Genomic DNA, 23,610 nt, shown 5'->3' on the forward strand with positions numbered 1-23,610 from the left:
AATTAGATCTTAAAAATGCATTAACCAGGCACGGCAGGCATGTTAAGCTTAGGGTTTCTCATCACGATGCCGTCGGATAGAGGGCGGGAATGAGAGCGATGCTCTGCATTTTAAGGTTTGGAGGGTTCAGTCTTCTCTGTCAGCCTCAAAAACACAGGAGCTGAAGTGTATGGAGCAGATTAAAGAGTGTGTTTACTTGCTCTAATGTAAGCTGCAACTGTCAACATGTTCAGGAGCATTCCTAATACTACAGGGCTTATTGGCTCAACGTACAACAAGAACAATGCGGTGACTTTACTTGCACGTTTTGACACCGCTCATGGATCACGCAGCGTTTGTGCTCAGGTTTTGTAGTTTTCGCCACAGTCTGTGAGCACGATGTCGTGTCTTTAAAGAGCTCTGCAGACTCTTCTTTTAAAATCTGTGGAGGTCTCATTAGTTTTTGTTCTATTATACATTTAACTTCACGCTTGGATTTTAGATGAGAGTTCTGCAATCCCATTTTGAACCCCACCACTTACCTCAAAATACTATTTTATTTGTTGTGCCTGGTTGTGCTGTGTCTTTTATGTAAAAAACAACAACATATTAGTATTGAAAAATGGTGTTGCAACCTCCTGCTGAGACACAAGCACCACAAAAGTCGATTTCCTCTGACTTGTTCACATGGCTTGTGTCACACTGATTCAGCCAGATTCACACTTCCTCAAGAACATCTAAAATAAATTTAAGCAAGCTGCGCTCTCGCCGGCGCTGTTTAAACAGAGTGCAATCAAACAGTCACAGCCAAAAGCACACAGAGATGCGGTCGCACTCTGTTTCGATCCTGCACTTATCTCATCTGGGCCCAAGTCAAAAGTCTTGAGCTGTGAGCGAGAGAGCGATGTCCGGGCCTCAATTAGGAGAGGCGGCTCAGCCTGAGAAGACGTTCAATGCTTTGCCTGCTGCTCCCGCCTCAGGTATGATACTCACTGCTGAGCCAAGACACAGTGGAGATTAACTAAGGGAAATTAAGACTCACAATAATAAGGCTTCGTCGCTGTCTGCCTGCCTTCAGGGCGTCGACTAGAAAGACCGACGAGGGTGGAAAGGAGACAGGGTGAGATGAAAAGGAGAGAGCAGAGACAGAAGCTTTTGAGTCAGAGTCAATGTGTTTTTGAAATTTGAAGAGAAGATGTGAGGAAGAAAGTTGTTCTTTATTCAGTCGATACTGAGGTGTTATTGTGAGACAAAGGCTGTGAGAAAGTTTAAGGCCTTCAAAGAGCACAGAGCAAAAAAAGTGACCAGTCCCAGAGGATGTGCCAAAAGGGAGCTCTTCCCTCACTGAGCCACAACACCACACAAACACACACAAACCCCAATGGGAATATCACCACCATCACAAACCAAACAACAGATTTTTTTATTTTTTATTAAACTTTTAAAACTTCACGAAAAAAACAGAACATTAGCAGCTGAAACCAACTCATTAAGGATGCATGATTTACAGAAATGCGTGGTGTCTTTGAGTGTGGTAGAGCTAATAATCTCTGCAGAAGCGAGAAAAAAGTATCAACACAAGACGGAAGAGTAGATTGAATGTCAGTTCAACACGTTCTCTTATTTCATTACATTTTGTCCACGTTTGTCTCCTCATACTGGTTCCTGGCCTGAATTCAGTTCCTTATCACTTTATCACATCATTTTTTTTTTTATAAATCTCCTGCGACACAGCTGAACTTTTACACAACATAATTACACTGTCTCTGGGCATCAACTCAGATTTGAATTACTACAGTATGAGAGGGGCTTCTGTCTCTGTCTGCCCTTTCATTTATTCAACCGCCTGTGGTCGATCCATTTTCCTGGGAAGAAAAAAGCCCCCAGCACTCTGATGTCTGTGAAGCGACAGGGGTTTGACGGCTGTGACACTTCTCTGAGCCTCCTGTCCGTCACCCTAAACCCTCCTCTGGCTGTCCGTCAACCTAACCCTTCCCTTGTCATCACAGCTCTGTGGTCCTGAAGATAATGCAACTTGTTAATTAGGCATGCAGTAGATTAATTAAACTGATACCGAGGTGCAGGTTCACTATTCTTCTTGGTGCAGAGGAGTGTTGTCATTGCCAAGGTGAGAAGAGACAAACAAAGACAGAGAATTAATGTGCACAGAATTGATTTTTTTTTTACCTCATGTGGTTTTATATAACCTGCTCCTGCTTTAGTGCTCTTTTTTTTATAAGATGTTTGAAAGGCTGCTGAAAAGACTCTGTGTGTATTCTTTCACCATTAAAGAGCCTGTTAAACTAAATGTAGGTGTGCTTATCCCCCACTTTTTTTTCTTTTGTTAAAAGACAGTGACAGTAAAAAGAAAATCAAGTGAGGAGGAAGATAAATGAAAAGTTCTAAAGGAGGTGGTGAAGGAAAAAACACAACACGATGGAGAGCGTCAGGGATAAAAGTGCAGGAGTCAGTATTTGGGACATAATCCCAGAAGCTCCAACCTCAAGTGCTATAGCTTTAAAAAACAGCAATTTAACCTGGCAGTAAAGTGGAGAGAAAAGAGAGCAAAGCGTTTGTTCTATCCATCTCAATCCTCTCTTAAAGCAGGACACGCAGCTGGAGCCAGCACAGGTGTGAACAGCTGTGAGCTCTGTGAGACTCCGTCTGCCCCAGAAATGGGGAAGCCTTAATCTCCACTGACCCTCTCTATCATCATCCTCTGGGACCTCAGCCACTGTCAACATCCTCAATCATAAACACACACACACACACAGGCAGGGTTCACAGAAACACACACTGAGATGAGAAAGATCTCAACACCTCCGTCTCCTGGGACTCATATTCATCCTCATACCCTGTGTGTACATTTTAATTTATGACCAAACGCTCTTCAGCATTAGCTGCTGCTGGCATTCACGTCTGTTCTCCATCACATGTCCAACCCATCCTGTGTTAGAGGACGGTCCTAATAGCAAAGCACTGTACACTGCAAAAAATCACCACCATGCAATCTAATCTAATATTTAAAGCTGCTCCAATCAATGTGATGTTTATGGTGGAGGAAGCAATGCTTATGGTGACAAACGGCGTCAAAAAAAAGAAAAGAAAAATCCATCCTTGCAGTTTCTCCAAACACAATGGGACATTTAATGGTCTTTCAAACTTATGGTTTTATGGAAACATTGCTGTTTTGATTCAGTTTCTCTTCAGTGGTACTTGTAGTTGTAACAAACAGCTGTTTTCAGCTAAAATGTTAGTTAATAACTACCTGGTAAACACAGTGGATTATTATGCTGCTAAGGACCAAGGACACCTAACTCAGGCTGGTGAAGACCAAAGCTGAGCTAAAAGAAAACGATGGTAGAAACAACAATGTCACCATATCAGCAGGTTGTGTAAGTCGACATGTGAGCAATAACAACTTTATAAGGTTAAATTTGAATGTACGTAAGTCCTAATAAAAATCATTAAAATCAAGGTTTTAAATTCCTATACTTCAACAAGAGAGAACTGCAATTGATTGAAATTCAGAATAACCAATATAGATATTGTCCCGATGAAAATGATGAAAGCAAACCACCAGACTACTTGGGTTAGACTGTGGCCATAGAAAAAGCTTTATGGTTAAGATATGGATAGGTGTAAGTAAAAAAACAAACCAAGTTAACCAACTTGATTAAGACAGTATTATACAACTGCAAGAAGTCAAATAAAAAAAATAAAAAAAAATCTCCAGTAAGGGCAGTCTCTTCCATAATACCACTTTGACTCTCTCAAAACTAATGAAGTCCCTGCTGTCTTCTGTCCTGTGTCAATAAAATGACTCATCTCTGTGAAAAAATCCCTGATACAGTGAAAAAAACATCTTTTTCCACCCTGACTGCAGGATATATTTTATTCCAGAAAAGCTTTTAAGTCTGAACATAACATTTAGAGACTTTTTTGCAGTGCATGGTCTTGTCATATCTTGTGCTTTGCCGACATGCGAGGAGGCTACTGGATCTGGATGGAGGATAACCTGCTCCGCCTCTCCCCAAATCTCTCGTGTCTGGCTGACGGCATAAATTCTTCTCATCAGACCAAAGAAGTGAAACTCCAACATGAAGGAGAAACAGAACTCCAGTCTGCTGCATCCCCTTGATTAATTCACAGCACACATTCCCACAGCAGAATAGATGAGGAGAAAAGGCAGAGCGAATGTGGGAATCATGGGCTGAGCCGAGCCGAACTGACATCAAACGTTCAGATTAACCCTTAATAACAGCAGGTGAGGATGGCTGACACAACATGAGGCTGCTGGAAAAGTGACTGACGCATGATGTGACGTGATGGAGCTGAATTGGGATGTTATGGGTTTTTCCATTTTCCTCTGGGGGGGTTTTAGCATCTGATCTAAAGTAACTGTCTTACACTGACAAGAAGATACAACGCTAACAATCAAATAATTCAATTACAACTGCCTCTGATTCAAAGAAAATCAATATCAGAAGGACTCCATGTCGCTTTAAGTCAAGTACAATGTCTTACAAAGAGCAAACCAAAAGCAGCAGAGTCAAGAAATGATTTGTAAAAAATAATGTGTTCAACAGACAAAAGGCTCAAGTCAACAACATGATATCTTCCTTGACTCGTTTGATTTTGATACGGCGTTTTCAGCGATGTCCCTATTTACAGTTTGTACTAAACCACTTCTCTCTGAAGAATGTTCGCTGTGGATCTCAAAGGTATTTCTTTCTTTTTTCTTTTTTTTTTTCAAAAACAGGTCAGCGTAGCCCCGTGTTTCAGGTCATTGTTGAGCTTGAAGGGAGAGTAACTGGGTCAACTGGGGGGGTGGGTGAGAGACAAACACGTTAAGACAAGAAAAGTAAAACAGAGGAGGGAAAGTAAAAAGAGTACAAAGGGAGTTGTTATTGTCCCAGTGACGCCTGGCAGCACTTCGGCAGGCCTCAGAGTTGACTATGATGCGGGCTGACTGGGAGAGCCAGAGGTGGAGCTATAAGGGCAACACAGGATGGGGCAGTGCGGGGCGGGGCGGGTGGGGCGAGGCGAGGCTTGGGGTAGAGAGTTTTTGGCTGTAAGGTTGTAAAGTAGTGTTTGGGGAAATGTGGATGACAGGGAGACAGGCAAACTGCAGTTAACAGCAGAGGAGGAAAGGAAAGGGGGATGTTTTTTTGTTGTTGTTTTGGTTCAGAAGTGGCCGTGGTTGTGGCCCTGACCCTGCTCTCCTCCGTGGTGGCCGCCCTCTCTGTGGCCGTGCCTCTTGTGCTTCCTGCGCTCCCTCCTGCCCTTGTGGTGGTGGCGGCGGTAGCGGTGGGCTCGCCGGGCTGGTGGAGGCAAACACAGCGTGTGAGGAAGAGGCAGCGGAATAAAAGAAAAGGGCAGAGGATTTATTGAGGAAGTTAAGTCAGAAGCGGAATAAGATGAAACGGCGGGAGTGATGAAACTGATGTAAGAGGCGGATGAATCACTGACAAGCATCACAGGCATTTAGACTGACAGGTAAGAGGTGAGAGAAAACAGATCAAAAAGCAGGAAGGTCAAATCCACATGTTCTCTGCGGACGGTTTAACTATTTCCGCCACACTGAGGGAATCTGTTTTATCTCTCATCCAGTCGGCTGAAGCACACTGAGCTCGCCACCCACTCACGGCCTCAGCGTGAGCTCGTTCCTGGGATGTACTGCCAAATTAGGTTGCTCTGTCCCTTCCTGTATTTCGCCAACAAAGACACGTCGTCTGCAATGAATGATAACGACGCCATAACTCTGGGCCATAAAAACAACTCTGTCCAAAGATAAAGAGTCATAAGCAAAGGAATCTTTATCACTTTGAACAGAAGCGACATTATTTCAGTATTTCATCATTACTGTCACATTGTGAGAAGAGCAAAAATGAAATACAAGGCTTGGTTTGTTGAATATTTATATATATCAACCCTTCACATCTCTGAAGAGAGGAGATATGCTAAAAATTTATGACATCTACTCTGTCTGTCATAGTCAGAGCGAGTCCTTTAACATCATTTTGGGGGGAAAAAACACTTACCATAAGTTTATTTTAAAGCTCACAGGAGAAAAGGTGTGTGACAGTTGCATAATAAAAGAACATTATTGCTGAATTTAGACGCTACACTGTGCTAAAATAAGAAGTAGCATTTGCAATGACACTGTAATGTCATCATTTCACTCCTCATAAAAAAAAATCCCTGTTACCAAATATGTGAGCATTTGCAGCAGTGTTTTATTCCATGTGCCCAAAAGCGCTCAAATGATATGAAGTATAAAAGTCACTGTGGTTGAACATTTTGAGCTTTTAGCACACCGCTTTTGTCTTCCACGGTCGGTCAGCCAGTGCAAAAAAAATATTGTTGAAAAAACTGTCTTGAAAAAAAACAATCCCACCTCAAGCATGAAACACTTCAAAGGAGACCCTACCACTTCTAAGTAAGCCCAGGGGATTTGTTCAGTCTGCAACCACTGTTATCTTTTTGCTTGCAATTATTAATAATGAGAGCAGGAATGGGAAGCCTGAATGCACATGGTGACAGCAGCTCCCGAGGGCAGTTAATGTAGGAGGAGGTTCGGTCTTGCAGACCTATGGTGGTGTGCATGCTATAAATAAGAAAAATGTAAATGTGAAAATGACCTAACAAATGGAAATACTGCTTTAAGTCTTGTTGTCTGCCGTCCTCCACTGTGAAAATCCTGACGCGTAAAAAAAAAACTCACATTTTATGCAGATGATTTTAGGCCGATCCCACTTGCCGTTGGCACGACACTTGGCAGTGGGCACGTGGCGCTGCAGGAAGCCGTCGACACACTGGTAGCGCACTATGGAGTGGATGTCGTAATGGGAACGCTTCCGACCAATGAGAAAGGCGTTATCCACAGAGGGAGGGGCTCCACAAAGCACTGTGGGGACACAGAAATACTGAATATTAATTGGACTGTTCATTTCTATTTTTTTTTTTGTCTGATCAGTATATTACTCAATAAAGGAAGTCTACACATGAATGAATGAACACAGAATGACTTTACCTGGATTCACCTTATCAGAGTTCATCAAAACATTTCAGTGTCCCTCATGGTTTCAGTGTATGACCTTATTTAAGGACACACACACTGCAGGACAAAGTCTTGGCTCAAGCTTATCTTTGAAAAACAGTCACAACACAAGCATCAATGTGAATTTAATGTCTCCAGGACAGCCTGTGTGTGTGTGTCCAAGTCTGTGAGTGAGTGGGCAGCTGTCAGAGTAACACTGTGTTTTAGGCTTTTACCTCAAAGAGTTGAGGCGTCAGAGAAGTCAGTTTACACATCAAAAAATCAGTTTACACAAGCTGAGCTGGAGAGAGGACTGACACGAGATGGACAGGCCCGAGGGCAGCAGCACTCCCACAACTTCACACATTCTTTAACTCTCCTGTCAGAGGGTGTCAGCGTCCTCTCCATGCAGCAGCAGGTAAATGTGGAACTCTGAGTCCCAAAATGCCAGTCACTCAGCTGAAACCCAGGTTCCTCCTGTTGTTTATAACAGTAGAGATCATGGAAAGGTTTTCTGTTTTAAGTCGCAACCTTGAATTTCCATTTGACTTGACTTAAAAAGGCTGCCTTGAGTCATTACACAACTGCTGAACCTACAATCCCACGGTTAGAGGTGGGAAAGTGCTGCAAGAGTGCTGCAAAGGAAATTTTCATCTGAGAAGTGAGGAGGATTGTAACACTGTGTATGCTTTTTTTAACCAATTAGTAAAACCATTTTGAATGTAATTACATTAGAAAAAAAGTAATATTAATTTTCATTTTCATTTAGACAACAGTAAACTGCATTTATTTGACTTTATACTCGGTTTAATGAAAACCTTGAGCCATCTGGAGGACACACCTCTGTGTACAGCGTCCTAATAATGCAGTGTGTGAAGCAGAGTGCATCTCCTTGTATAGATAATGACCACTGATCTGGACGTGTGTGTGTGTGTGTGTGTGTGTGTGTGTGTGTTGCAGCAGCTTGAATGCCTGAGTGTAGAGGTGCAGACACTGCAGCACCTCAGTGTGGTGCATGTTGTTGGAGAAGGGAAGACAACGGAGCTGTTGAGGATCACAGACAAATGAGAGACACCTAGTCAGTGGTCGGGAAGTGTCCTAACTGTCCGTGTACATGGAATACTGTATGTAATAATGGAAAACGTTTCAGGCTGTCCCGATCAAAGATACTTTACAGACACCAAAACCTACCATGACTCTTTGAAGTGATTTACACACTACAAAGCTGAATGCGCTCAGCAATCAGAAGATGTTTACAGTCCGTCTTAATTCCCTTGTCCTTGTCCTAATACCTCTTAAATTCTTAATGAAGGAAAGCAATGTCATTAACTCAGATGAAAGGTTTAATGCCACATTTACTGTTTAATGTGTTGTGGAAGAAAGGGGGTAATAAGCACTTCCCTCCTCACTTGAGACACAAATGGAAGGCTAAAAGGTAATTTTCCATTAGCCTTTACCTATCAACACCATTGAATGATTTCTCACAGTGGGGACGAGCCAAGTAAGAACGTATTGAAGTAGGGATTAAAGAAAATGTCACTAATCTCAGAAAACGGAGCCGTGATTTCATGACACTTTAAGTCAGAAAAAGGTCTTTTGTAGAACAAAGCCTGGAGGATGTATTGCGTTGACCGAGAGAGGACCGTGGTTTCTTGAAAAACCCATAAAAGTGTGCTGTCCAAAATTTCCTAAAGCCACTTCTCAATCTTTTAAACTGGGTCTTACATAGTTGAAATACAAGTATGGATTTTTTGGGGGTCTAGTAAACCACTCATTATTCATCTGCTACTGGCATTTCTGTGCATGTCTGATAGCAGATGAGTAGTATATACAGTATGTCAGAGATGAGCTTATATACAAATATGTAAAAACATTCTTCACTCTACCTCCTGTAGGTTACCAGGACTTTAAAGGTGATGGCTATATTAATTATTAATTAATTAAGTAAAAAGTGTAACATGTTGTCTTTATAATTGTCTACAAAGATGTTTTTGTATCAAAGTCTCTAGACCAAAATTTAATGAACAAGACAAGAGAGGTGTTGAAAACAAAAGGAGGGAATAGAAAAGTCAGAGGGAGTTGAATAATGGAAAGAAAGAAATCCACATGAATAGAGAAAAAGAGAGGAGGATGAAAATAAGAAATCATTCTCTTGTCCCTAAGAAAAAACAATAGATTCTGAGTTTATTCTTTCAAAAAAGAGTAAAGCATGCACATTGTATGAGGCTTTCATAGGTGCCGTAAGTATAAGCCTCCTCCGTGCAGGTTGTATAGAGTAACCCTGACGACACTGGGCCTGTGTCTGTGCAGCACGGGGTCGTTCTCTGATTTGCAGACAAAGGGAGAGCAACAGCAGTTAGATGCTGGTTCATCTCCTATCACGTTAGTACGAATCAGAGAGACATCAAAGTGTGTGAGCATCTCACTGAAAGACTACTGGGAGTGAGCCTCACCAGGTAACAGTAAATGCAGACAAACGCTGTCTTGTTTATTTAAAAAAACAAACTGCAGTGGTTGTTTGAGCGTCTGTTTGCTGAGGTGCCAGTGACAGCTGCTCAGACCAGCTGACAGACAGAGAGGCAGACAACGGTGATGTTTTAAATTGTTGTACTGTATATGATGCAGTAGAAAAATACTATGAGCCTTAGAAAGCAGCTGTAAACCACTCTGTCCAATTCTTCCCTTCTTTGTTCTTCATTTTACTGGTCACCTTGCATCATTAAGTGCTTCACAACAACTAAGAAAACGTTAAAAAAACTATTTATATACCGTAAAGAGTCAAGGTAAGAACTCTATCCAAAATAACAGGTCTTTTTCACGACCTTTAAAATGGGTATTATAGTTTAACCCTCCTGTTGTCCTCCTGGGTCAAGGAAGGAAGGAAGGAAGGAAGGAAGGAAGGAAGGATGAAGGGAAAGAAGGAAGGAAGGAAAGAAAAGAAAAACGAAGGAAAGATAGAAGGAGGGAGGGAACAGATTGGGTCAATTGGGTCAAAAAGGAAGGAAGGGAGGGAGGGAACAGATTCGTTCAAGGAAGGAAGAAGAAGGAAGGAAGAAGGGAAAGAAGGCAGGAAAGAAGGAAGGGAAAAGGGAAGGAAAGAAAGATGGAGGGAGAGGGAACAGATCAGGTCATTTGGATCAAAAGAGGAAGGAAGAAGAAGTAAGGACGAAGGGAAGGAAGGAAGGAAGTAAAGAAGGAAGGATGGAGAAAGGGAACATATTGGGTCAATTTGAGCCAGAAGGACAACAGGAGGGTTAAACCTTAAGCTAAGCTAAGCTAGCTGCTAACTACAGCACTGAACTGAACACACACTGACCTGACTTTCTCATCTAACTCGATTGATTTCATTTCTGTGAAATGTTAAACTATTCCTTTAATGCAATAATACACTATAGTATCTGTGTTGCGGAAGTTCAGCTGAGGACATTTCTCAAAGACGTCCAGTTTTCAGCTGGTGAACAGTGCAGTGTCCTGAGAGAGCAGCTCCTCAGAGGTCTGGTGGCCTGTCTCTGACTTCTGCTCATGTCCCTCTGGACAATGTTAAGTCCCTGTAGCAGCAGTGTCTACAAAGTGATAACAAATGTCTACAAAATGACAGAGTCATGGGGGATTGACTGTGGTTGCTCGGGTGGGACAGCTGAGGACGGCTGACATCGACTCCTCGCCCTCCTTCCTCTCTGTGACTGACCAGATTCACAGCATCACTAGCACACAAATTAATAAAAAGGATTATCATTATTATCGTATGAAAATGTGTGTAGTACTACTCCAATCATTTCCCACGCCAGGTGAAGCTTTCTTTCCTCCCCTGATTCCTCTGAACAAACATGTCAGTTGTCTGTGTGACTTACTATGAGCCTTAGAAAGCAGCTGTAAACCACTGTGTCCAATTCTTCCCTTCTTTGTTCTTCATTTTACTGGTCACCTTGCATCATTAAGTGCTTCACAACAACTAAGAAAACGTTAAAAAAAAAGATTTATATACCGTAAAGAGTCAAGGTAAGAACTCTATCCAAAATAACAGGTCTTTTTCACGACCTTTAAAATGGGTATTATAGTTTAACCCTCCTGTTGTCCTCCTGGGTCAAGGAAGGAAGGAAGGAAGGAAGGAAGGAAGGAAGGATGAAGGGAAAGAAGGAAGGAAGGAAAGAAAAGAAAAACGAAGGAAAGATAGAAGGAGGGAGGGAACAGATTGGGTCAATTGGGTCAAAAAGGAAGGAAGGGAGGGAGGGAACAGATTCGTTCAAGGAAGGAAGAAGAAGGAAGGAAGAAGGGAAAGAAGGCAGGAAAGAAGGAAGGGAAAAGGGAAGGAAAGAAAGATGGAGGGAGAGGGAACAGATCAGGTCATTTGGATCAAAAGAGGAAGGAAGAAGAAGTAAGGACGAAGGGAAGGAAGGAAGGAAGTAAAGAAGGAAGGATGGAGAAAGGGAACATATTGGGTCAATTTGAGCCAGAAGGACAACAGGAGGGTTAAACCTTAAGCTAAGCTAAGCTAGCTGCTAACTACAGCACTGAACTGAACACACACTGACCTGACTTTCTCATCTAACTCGATTGATTTCATTTCTGTGAAATGTTAAACTATTCCTTTAATGCAATAATACACTATAGTATCTGTGTTGCGGAAGTTCAGCTGAGGACATTTCTCAAAGACGTCCAGTTTTCAGCTGGTGAACAGTGCAGTGTCCTGAGAGAGCAGCTCCTCAGAGGTCTGGTGGCCTGTCTCTGACTTCTGCTCATGTCCCTCTGGACAATGTTAAGTCCCTGTAGCAACAGTGTCTACAAAGTGATAACAAATGTCTACAAAATGACAGAGTCATGGGGGATTGACTGTGGTTGCTCGGGTGGGACAGCTGAGGACGGCTGACATCGACTCCTCGCCCTCCTTCCTCTCTGTGACTGACCAGATTCACAGCATCACTAGCACACAAATTAATAAAAAGGATTATCATTATTATCGTATGAAAATGTGTGTAGTACTACTCCAATCATTTCCCACGCCAGGTGAAGCTTTCTTTCCTCCCCTGATTCCTCTGAACAAACATGTCAGTTGTCTGTGTGACTTGAATATGACGCTTGAACACACAACTCTACGTGCAGACACACACTACTGCAAACATGTAATTCATACTCAAATAAAAATAGCTTTTCACCTTGATGTCAAAATACACTTCAGAAATGGCAGGGTGATGTGTGTTCCACAATGATTGCGTTTCACACTGATGGACACATCAACTGCTAAAGGCATTGACAACAGCCTATCATTTCCCAAAGCACTTGCAGAGCGTGCAGAGAATGTCATGCAAAATTAGATTTCCTCTCTCTGTACATAATAACCCATCATAATCGTGGAATAATTTCATAATACGAACATGTCTTGTTGTGGGTAAACTCCCTCCCATCCTTGCTGGAAGAGCTCTGAGGCAGAAGAATACGTGACTCTCTTGGCACCAGAATCCAAATGTAAATGTAACTCTCTGTGCTACTGCTTCCTTTTAAATCAAACATTTTTTCTTTATCTGTTTTTAATACAGTGTTGGTCCAGCAATTAAATACTACTTCTGAATGTTGAAATGCATGTATTAAATAGCACAAAATGTTTTGCTCGTCAACATTAAAGTTCCTCCAGGTCACAAAGTGCACAATATACATTCATATTAGGGAAGGCTCCGTGCACCGATTGGCCTGTAGATCACATTTTAATGATGTGGAAATATTTCTGTAGAAGATGATGAAACTTCAGCAGCACAGATACATACATGAAATGATTTTTGGCGATTTTTTAAAGAAAAAAAAAAGTAAAATCAGGGATGCGACTGAATCAGCAGGACGAACAGCTCAATGTGCTTTTGATTGATGATTTGAGGCTTGTATGAGTGGTCTGTACAAATAATATGCATAATGAGTCTGGCTCCTTTTTTTTTTTTACCCAACATCTGACAAATGTCTCATCAGATGCAGATGATAAGAGGGGTAAAATATCGTTAACATGACGCATCACCCTGACACCGCGACTGATTAAGGTGTCCGATAGGCTAACACGCTGCTGCTATCACCTCATCAGTCCCAGGGGCCGCTGATGAGCAGACAAACACATCACATGATCAGTGAGCATTAGAAATCAGGCGCAGAACGCTCAGCATGGAGCTGACAAACTCCACTGATAAGACAAGACATTACATGGGGTTACTTAGAGTGAAAAAGATGCTGACGGGGAAGCGTAGGGGAAGATGAAAAGATGCTGGTAATTGTAACTGACTGATTAAGGTCAGAGGTGGGCAGGATGCTGGGGACTAGTGACAGTGTGCATCAGGGGTGGTGCAACACCTTGCTTGCGAGGGAAATATCTTTCCTTTCATACAAGAATAGAACAGGATGTTTCAGGAGACGTGTGCGTCGCTCGAGGCTTTAGAAGTACGTTCTCTACACGTGTGGCTCCTGGTGACAAACTGTCTTGTCCAGCAGCGAGGCCTCTGAGGCTTTCACATTCATACATATATCATCCAACATTCAGGGATGAGGAGGGGAAGCTATTCTACTCATTATGAGGGAATTTAGGTTAAAAACACCCAGCAGGGGAACTCCTGCAGCTTAAAGGTTATAACACCAACAATAAACTGCAACATTCATTATTCAAATGCAGTCGGAGATGTTTGTTGGATCTCTCTCCATTATTTACTTCTCCCTTCTATCTGTGATATCATTTTAAACCAAGCCAGTAGATTAGAAGATAGAAATCTGTTGATTAAAATCCTCAATTATTTGGATAATCAATCCTATATCTAACATAATTCTTCTTTTCTAAAGAAAACCAAGTTAAAGTTGTATTCTCTGTGTTGCTTTCTAGGATTTTTATTTCATTATCTACAGTATAAGGATTTTTACACTGTTACCCAATCATTCTAAGCAAAAAGTAGTTTAGTTTAGTTAAGTTTAAGATTATTCATATAGGTATGAACCTGTGACAATTAAGACAAGACATGAAGAACAATCCAGTATATTTATGATTTGTAAATAAAAGGAAACTGTCTGGAAGCAAATGAGAGGGAATTCTGTTGCTTGTGCAAAAACGAAATCCTGAGACAAAGAGAATTAAGTATCTCAGACAATTAAAAGTGGATACAGAGTGATGGCAAATAAAACAAATTTCAACATTTCTTCATTTTTGCACCACTGACAGATGCAAAAACGGAGAAAATAAAGCAAAAGAGAGAAACATAGCGTAGCCCCTTGTCAAATATGCAAATCTAATGCAAATAGTTGACTACCCTGCTCATCTCTACTTCTGTTCGCATTCTTGAATTTGTATTAATCATTAGTGTTTACGCTTATGTTTGTGAGTTAGAGTAAAAGTTGTTTATTTTTCACTTAAGTTAAAAATTGTAACTTTTAGCACTTTAGATGAATACAGGTCAATGATCTACAACTGCAACACAAAGCGTGTCCTCTGCTGAGTTCCTAGGGGAAGTTTGGTGGAAGCAGCAACTCATGGCTTCATGTGTCCCAGTATTTCTTTAACCCAGCCAGCTAATCTCCACCTACCTATTAATGTATCTGTCTTCTTGCCACTGGTCATAAGGCTGACCTGTATGCAAATGTGTGGCAAAAATAGGCTCTAATAGGCTCTCGGAGGAGCATGTAGTGGCCTAACTCCTGAGCCAAGAAGGGGCAGCTGCATCGGGGCAGAGACAGCAGCGTACACAGAGGCTAACCACTCAGTTTGCTCATCTCATTTTGCAGAGTTAAAATTTCCTCGACAAAAAGCGAGGAGTACTTTGCGCCTCAAGACGTGCTTCACCTTACGACAGAACAGAAGACTTGGCAGAGGAAATTGAGCCTGATACGAGAAGTACGTGGAGAACTTTTTAAAAGTCGAGCTGGAGGATGATGAGAGATGGAAGAGGGAGTGCCGCTGAGCAGTAATGAGTGTGAATCTCAAGTACGTGGACTGATTGAAGAGGCTCTGTGTTAATCTCTCCCACCAGGCAGAGACGTGTGTACCGGTAATGTAAAGTATGACAAAGACGGTAGCTACGCTCACCTGAAGGTACATGTGCTGTCTCTGCTCCAACAGAAACCAGCTGCAACGCTTATGAGCTGCTTTACATAAAAAACTGTCTCAAGAACATTTGATCACTGTTTTCTTTTCTATCTTATGATTCTCCTTTAAAGAACTTATAGGATCTCAGACTAATGAACTGACAGCTGAGAATTTTTTTCTTCCCTATGACCTTTTCCTCAGGCTCCCTCTGTCTCCTTCCTTCTGTCCGATTCCTCCCTGTCACATCTGATGTCTCTCACTCCTCGCAGCTGTTTTCTCTTTTTCACCGCTACTGTTTTACATCCTGCTCCTCTTTATCTCTTTACTCCTCTGTCAGTCATTTTAATCACCTGTTGAAGTTGCGGCACACTGCGTCTCACTCTCCCTCCCTCTCATCCCCTCTCCCTTCATCCCTTCATCCATCCACCTGGCTGTTCTCACCTGTTCCCTTCTTGCAGACGTAGGGCAGATTGTAGTTGCAGGGGACGTCGTTCCATTTGCCGTTCTCGTGAGAAATCATCACCACGCAGTCCTCTCCTCCAGCGAAGAAGTTGTCTGGTTGGTTTTCACGCCAGTTCTCATATTGCTGCGCAAAGACACGCATACACAAAAACACACGCATTGCAGAATAAGTTGTAGAAACCAGTTCTACACTTTCCTTTTTAACTGCAATTAAATATTGATAAACATCAGACACTAAACAGTGATTCTAAAAGTCTCCATTTTTCAAAATAATCAATTCTGTACAGAAAAATGTTTTTTCTTCTTCGCCAATTTTCTCTTTTGATGTCCTGCGTTGACTTTGTGATCTCTTTTTGTTGCATGTAATTATAGAAAATGAGAATACAACTTCTGTGCAGAACAGCCTGGAGCAGACTGTGTATTTCTATGCTGCTATTCAGGATGATTCAAGCTACAATAATGTCTGTTTTTTTGTTATCCTTCACAAATATTATGTTATTCTGTGTGTCAGGGGCCTTCAATTCTAACCATGATCAACATGAAAAACATCCACAGTGGGTCCTCACCAGGTCCATCTTGTCTGTCCACTGAAAGTCGTCCTCCACTGTGCGATCGTTCAATCCGATCCAGGTGTTGTCATGGCTCAGACCTGAATATTGAGTAGAGTTGATACATGAGGCAAAATGAATACACGCTAATACAGAAGCAGTGTCTTTTACAGAGACTATCAGACAGGGTTTCATCCTAATGTTGCCTGAATTTCCTGAAAATCCACATATGAAAATGCAAATTGATGTGCATTTCAATCCAGCACTGTTACATGATTATTTGGAGTGGAGCACATCAGGAACGACAGTTGGTGGTGCAAATTATCCGGTTAGCTGCCATTTAACTACCGCAGAAGACGAGGGAGTAACAAGACGACATAATTAAGAGAATACCAGTCAAAGCTCCAGCAATGGAAAACCATGTGGGAAATGGGATGAAGAAACTCAAATATGTTTGTCTCATGTAATTTGAGAAGGGTTACAGTGTCCTCATCATCCCACACAGGCCTGCTGTTTGCATCTGCTGCTGGTTTCTGTCTTGAGTGATGAATAAGTCACATTTTAATTTATTATTTTTAAATATACAGCACAAAGACATACATGTCTGGAAACTGGGGTTAAAGTCCCCTAAACACTGAATAAAACTATCCACGGAGTAGAATCATTTATGCATTTTGGGTTAGAATCTTTTCAGATTTTTTTTAGTCCATCTGTGGCTAATTAATACCCACAATGTTCAGATCCCACCTGCCCAGGTTTTCTGTGAGACAAAATGAAAAAGTAAACCTAAACCACCAAACACCTCCTCCATAGTCAGAGAGAACATTACACGTGTTTTCACAGGTTCAGTTGTACTCCACATGAGTTGTACACTGACCTTCAGGTGTAAAATCGGCTGTGTGTTCATTAATATTACATATTGTGCTTCAGGTTATTCTTTGTGCAACACTTAGTTGTGGAGCTGAGCGGCAGCAGCACACTCAGCTGTGAGTTCCTCCCTCTGTTCTCAGCAGAGACATGAGCAGTAATAGAGTTACACTGTTTCTGTCTCTGACATGGAGGTGATGAGATTTTTGTTTGTGTGTGAAAGGGAAATTTCACTAACGGCGTTATGGGTTAATGTCATTTGTGTGTGTGGCGGGGGTCTGTGTGCTTGGTTGTAGAGGCGCGTGCATGTGCGTACACGCATGTAATGGAATTTCAATCATGGTGTATCTGATTAACATCATTACCAGGCCCATTAATCTTCCTAATGGCTCTGGTCCCCTTATTGCAGGGGTGGAGACGTCTATTTTCGAGGCGATTAAGCAGCCTTTTTGGAAACCACGCGCGTGTAGAAGAAAGATGGCTGCTAGATGGACGGCGCTGTCCTGGCATCAGTCCGAGACAGAGGGAGGCTCCAGTATTACAGAAGCTTGCTGCTGGTGATCTGGTCTTATCACAACACAAGTGGCTGTGGAGCGCTGCCAGGGCGCAGAGGAGCCGAGAACGAGGAGATGAAGGTTTACGAGGCACCAAAGAAAGACTTTATGGATATTAGCATGCTAATGTTGCCTGGTACAGTCAAACTGCTCTCTGTGGCCAAATATTTAAGTCTGTGAAGAATACCCAGAAAAGCTTGCATTAAAACACAAGTGTGGCACCGTTTCCTTTTTTGCTCCTGTGCCAAAAATCCTAAAAGGATTTGAGAATAATTCAAGACAACATGAAAGACCAGATGGATGGGCTTTGCTACACAGGGCAACACAATCAAAAGCAGATGGCTTAGACACCCAGAGCACGACAACCGATGATGACTATTATTATTAATAAACATCATGAATATTATATCATTTAAAAATGACCTCACATGAAAATCCAACAAAATGTTTGTGAAGTCATGAGACAGTTTCACTTTGTCTCAACACATATCAATAAGTGCATCAAATGTCATAATTATATAAGCACAATATAAAACATGATCTTATTTAATCCAGTCTCAACACACTGACACTTAGATTCCATCACTGGGCACAAATGCAGTTACACACTCACCCACTGTAAGGATTTTTCACCTGCTTCAGAACAAATCGCATTTGAAGAAAGAATATGATAGTTTATTAAATGTTGTGTCACAGAGACTTACATCACAGCCTGTAGCAGCGTTTCATTGCAGCAAATGGTGCTACACATTTATTTGGCTGAACAGGCTCGGCTCCTCAGGGGGTTTTTCAACAGGGGCCGCAATAAACCCTTCAAGGGCCATTCAGAGCTGAACCAGACAGACATTTATCACTGAGTTATGGAATACACATAAGACAAGAGGTGCCATCACCAAGTATGGTAATAATAAAGTGGAGGAGTAGATATAAATCCACAGCCAGTAAAAAAGCAGTGTGTTGCAGATTAGAGGCAGACAGAGAGAGAGAGCTAGTTAGATTATAAAGACCAAATCATTGACATGATTTAAACTTGTCTGGTGTCTTTAACCTTCATTTGTAAAGAAGAGAGATTATGTAACAGCAGTAAGAGGCACAGCTAGTTTTGTAGTATACATTTTTTATCACATTATATTCTAATTTGACATTTTTTCCCCCTCAAAAGGTAACACTTGAGCTTTCTTTAACATAAAGCTGAGCTACTGTTGCTATATAGAAAAAACTCATAACTTTGCTTTCACATAAAGGAACAAAACCAGCAGGTTGCTCAATTCATCCTATACTGACCCACGATATGAAACTAAACTGATTGCACTGGACAGCGAATCATTAAGCTTCCAATTAAAAACATTATCTTCATCTTATGTTGTATTCAGTAATGTTTGTAGCAACATGTTAAAGGGACAGTTCAACATTTTGGCAAATTGGCCAGGAACATTACGAGCCGAAAAACTGCACCCGATGGGAAGGCGCATCAGCGGTTTTGCATGAATTCGCCTCTAAAACAACTCTGTCTTGTAAAGTTACATTATTATCTCATAGTGTGGTGAATGTGCAGGTCACAACTTGTCCACCAGAGCGTTGTGGAGTTGTTGGATTGTGTATTTGATGAGTTTGATGAGGGAAACCAAGAAATCCCATGAGGCTCTGTAGTGTACGTAGCTCTGAGCAACTGTTGAGCAACTGCTGCTGCTCCGCCGTTCTAAAAATAGCTTGCACCGACAATTAAAGGTAACGAACCTACTGCTAAAACTATAGGGATTATGGCAATGGGCCAATTTGCCAAAATGTTGAACTATCCCTTTAACAGTGGTGATTAGATTTTAATAATTGTAATATTATGTATGATTCGTCTCCATACATTTTTAGATACTGCCATGTTACAATGACCTTTCTATTTAAAAAACAAGAGGTAAACTCAGCTGCTGATACATCTCAACAACTAATGCATGGCTGTGAAATCTGCCACAGCCACTCTCTCAGGATAAACTTTATTTATCTCTTAATATTTCATTTAGAGTCGTCAGCAGGTTAAAAATTTAATTACAGTGCTTGTCCAATATTTTGGTTGAGACCAACCAACAGCTGATCATGACATCCTCATTAGCCTCAGCTGCATGTTGTGTTTAGTGCCAATCAGCACATGTTGGCATGGTGAAAGTGGCACGTATTACACCTGCTTATCATTAACATGTAAGCATTATCGTTGTGGGTATGTTGCCGTGATAGCATTAGCGCTCTACTAATAACACAGCCTCACACAGCCACCAGAAGGCCTCAGACTCCTGTTAACAGATAATTCAACCAGAGATTTTTCATGTCCGTCAGACCTTGGAAATGCTCCAAACCACCTAACACTGCACAAAATGAATAGGACTTTTATTTACAGGGGCCCGAATGCCCAAACTTATCGGTCTAATTTAGGATTTCCTGCTGTGTAATCAGATAAGAACAAACACTTACAGCCGCTACGCTGTCTGTTGCCAAGTCTGTCCACCTCCCATTCTCCTCAACCTCCACCCACCTCTGATGAAGTTCTGCTCGGCCAGGCTGTGGATGCTGGCCAGGTGGCCGCTGTGCTCTCTGCAGTCCTTCTCTGCGTCCTCCCAGGTGTGTCTGCGGCTGAAGTACCTGTAGCAGTGGCCGTGGAACTTCCTCCAGGTGTGCTCGCAGCCCTCGGTGTCTGCAGGTGTGCGGCGGGGTTGGGGAAAAGAGGAGGTGGGAGGTAATTGAAAAAGACAGTGATTAGTCGAATGGAAAATCCATGTGGGAAGAGTAATGTGGTGTTTTTGATCATTAAACACCCACAGTCGACAGCTGCAAAAGAACAATAGTCTTGCACAGGAAAGGAGTAGGAGGATTTTTTTGGACAAAAATGAGGAATGCCAATATTATTTTTGTCCAATTTCTTTTTGCTTCCACAGAGCGAATTCCCTCCTTGTGTCTCGCAGCCTACAAGATCTACATAATACATTCCCCCCACTGTACTCCTTCAGCACCAGCTTTGCTTCAAGTGCCCTGTGTGACACTCCTCTCTGTCTCTCCCTCCATCTTTGCCTCTCTGTGTGTATTTTCTCTTTGATTTGACTTGGACTTTTAATCCGCAGCAGAGGCAAGCCTGCGGTGAGACAGCTTTAGTCCAGTGAAAGGGCGTTTTAATCTATTCAAATGACAACAATCCTCAGAAATTGCTTCCAGTGCGCAACGCTCGCTTGGTAATTAAGCCCTGTCACAGTCCTGTCAGAGCATTGACTCTCCCTCCATCCCATCCCATCCCATCCCTCCTCTCCTCTCCTCTCCTCTCCTCTCCTCTCCTCTCCTCTCCTCTCCTCTCCTCTCCTCTCCTCTCCTCTCCTCTCCTCTCCTTTCCCTTCATCTCTCTCATCTATCCCCCCAACATCTCTCTGGGGGTTAGCTGTGTGACTGTGAGCTGTACATCTCAAATGTGATGTGGGCTTTTGCAAATGTGTGTAAATCTGAATGTGTGTGAGTGTATGATGCAGATCAGGCTCCATGTGTCAGCCGAGCCACCTCCGGTTTCCCCTCTTCTGCCCCCCTCTCCTTCCTGCGGAGCGGGGATCAGGGAAAAGGCCTCAGCTTTTCCTCCGACAAATCTGAAGCGACACCAGTAAATTGGGCAGTGCAAATTGGGCCGTATGGGGCCCTGCTTAGTATGCAGAGGGATGTAGTTTGGCCGTGGAGGGAAGAGGAAGAGGTAGAGGAGAGGAGTCCATTATGAAAGCCCTTTTACACTGTAATATGAAATAAGGGCCTGAAAACCTTCATCCTGAGAGAGAAAGTGCTTTTCATACTGTTCAGCATCGCTCCATTCACAGTGTTCTTCAGGGCCATTTGAGTCGCAGCGCTGTGAAGTGCAGAGACATCGCTTCACAGAATGCAATACGCCGGGTCACAGTCAGAGTGCCTCCACAGGTGAAGCTACATTTTGCCTCTTATGCCGAGGCTCTTTCCAAAGTCACTTCTTTGAATCAATACATTCTCTAATTCAACAGATACTTCTATATTTTCTCTCCTGCAGCTCGGCCCATTAGCCGGCTCAGAAGCTGTACACCAGCGCCTCAACTGCCCCCGGTGAGTGTGAAAGTGACATTGAGCAATGGCGATAAGCAATTTGTAAGAAAACTGCTTGATGTGCAAAGCATCACAATGTGTCCAACACGTTACACACATACGAAACACACGATACACTCGTATCCTGTGCTTGGAAGGTGATTTCTTTGTCTTGTCTTTTGTCTGATAAACATAAAGCTCTGTCATGTCATGAGTCAGACGCCCGTTTAAACATTCATACATGCAAGCTGGCAACACGTGGAAACAGAGAGAAAGAGCAATGCAGAATAAAGAGAGTAATGTTTGCAAGGAGGCAAGTGTCTGTCCAGTTTTATCGCTCTTTCATGCTCGAGTGAAATTCGTCTCTGTTTGAAATTCATCATTCACCCACAGACTTATTTGACATGCATTCATACAGTCGCCCTGATGCAAATGGACTTCTACACACAGAAAGAAGCCTGTTCCCACTGTAACAATGAGTCACAGTCAGGGATGAATATCAAGCCTCAATATTTTTTTTTTGTATCAACTGGAATTTAACCAAGCACTGAAATTTGTAATCTTGTTTAGTCATTGTCCAGTAGAGGAATAAAGGCCTCATGTGGCTGCTTGAGTTTAGTTTTTTTTTTATAGTACAGTGTTTAAATGATGGCCCACCTCAGCAGGCACACAGGGCAGGGTGAATAACAGTAAACTCACAACTGAGTTACGACTACAGTGGATGGAGAGAAGAGTGACTGAGGAGGGATGGATTCACACACACACAAGACATGGATCATGGTACAAATAACTCTTAGTATTTCTTTACATATAAAATGAGGTTTATCACACAGTGAACATTCTGAGAACATAAATCTGCGTCATCCATATTAAAAAATACGACAAATCTGACATTCAAATAAATTCCTGTCCTTCATCTGGCTGGTCTGCACTGACAGAGCACTCGCTACCATCATTAAACCAACATCTGTCACACACACACACACACACACACACACAAACTACAGCGCTGAATCTGTTACGCTTTAGTGCCGTAGTGTGCAAGTATTACTTTTAGCAGATGCATGTTAGGCCATTACAGAAACAAGCTATTTGTTTTTTAATACCTCTTTAAAGTATCTTTAGATAAATAGAGCATGAAATAAAAGCTGTCAAGTGTTATCTGTTGTTAATCCAACACAAACATAGCACTGGGGGTCACAGCACTGTTTAAACTTCAGGTCAGATCATCAGTGGGATCACTGGATCGCCTCTTTGCTCCCATCCTAATTTTATCTGATGAAGTCTTCTGAGCTGTGATGAAAGTTTCTCTGACAATTATTGTCAATGCGAATGTGGAGAATTGTTTCATTACTTTGGCAGCTCAAATTTCTCCTGATAGTCTGGGGATTTAGTCAGACGACCTCGAAACATGCTGATGACATGAAACTCAATTAGCCACTCGAACGTTCTCAGCTTCCTGTGGGCGGCTGGGTGTCTCTCTGGTTAGCTCTGCTGCTGTAACAGCGAGATGAGTCTGGATTTAACTTCTCATTTGGACCTCCTCATTTAAGAATAGATTCCCATTTACAATGCACGGTGGGAGCACCGCTCTAATCTACTCACAGTTTGGGACATGAATTCAAAATATGACTGTAATAGTTGAGTCGCTTCATAGAAAGAAGTGGAATTATTTTCCAAAGATGGTTCAGCCAAACTTTTTTGGATTTGCTTGGAGATGAGTAAAGAGTCCTGAACACAAGAGCACAGTTAACACCACAAGAAGCTCCAATTAACCTCAACTTTTTCAACTCTGATTTTTCTCTTTTTTCCCCCATTGGTTGGTGAAGAATTTGCAAATACCTCACTCACTTTTATTGCTATAGTATATCCAAATGCTGCTGTCACCACGCCAACCCCTGGTGACTGGATGGTGTGAAGGGGAATGGATTCTGGACAGGCAGCGGAAATTTGGCACAACAGGCACCAACCCCTCATTTATACTGCAAGAAGAATGTCTAGTTATTTATTTGTTATGATCGCTCACTCTTTCCACGCCTCATGTCTCTT

General features: G+C 42.2%; 1 protein-coding gene across 2 annotated transcripts in view; it reads right to left on the bottom strand.

Moving 5' to 3' along the window:
- Nucleotides 1–3,926: 3,926 nt before the first annotated feature.
- Nucleotides 3,927–23,610, bottom strand: part of ncanb (neurocan b) — a 204,089-nt gene continuing 184,405 nt past the window's right edge. For both annotated transcript variants that reach the window (XM_085773893.1, XM_085773892.1), the window contains 5 exons: nt 20,015–20,173; nt 16,091–16,173; nt 15,504–15,648; nt 6,707–6,889; nt 3,927–5,303 (listed from right to left, as the gene is read on the bottom strand). In XM_085773893.1, the coding sequence (XP_085630019.1) occupies nt 5,167–5,303; nt 6,707–6,889; nt 15,504–15,648; nt 16,091–16,173; nt 20,015–20,173 (707 nt within the window). In that variant the 3' untranslated portion in view covers nt 3,927–5,166. The remainder of the gene's footprint in view (nt 5,304–6,706; nt 6,890–15,503; nt 15,649–16,090; nt 16,174–20,014; nt 20,174–23,610) is intronic.

Source organism: Trachurus japonicus, chromosome 4 (assembly GCF_045865225.1).
Source record: "Trachurus japonicus isolate A0001 chromosome 4, Traja_1.0".
Taxonomy (NCBI): domain Eukaryota; kingdom Metazoa; phylum Chordata; class Actinopteri; order Carangiformes; family Carangidae; genus Trachurus; species Trachurus japonicus.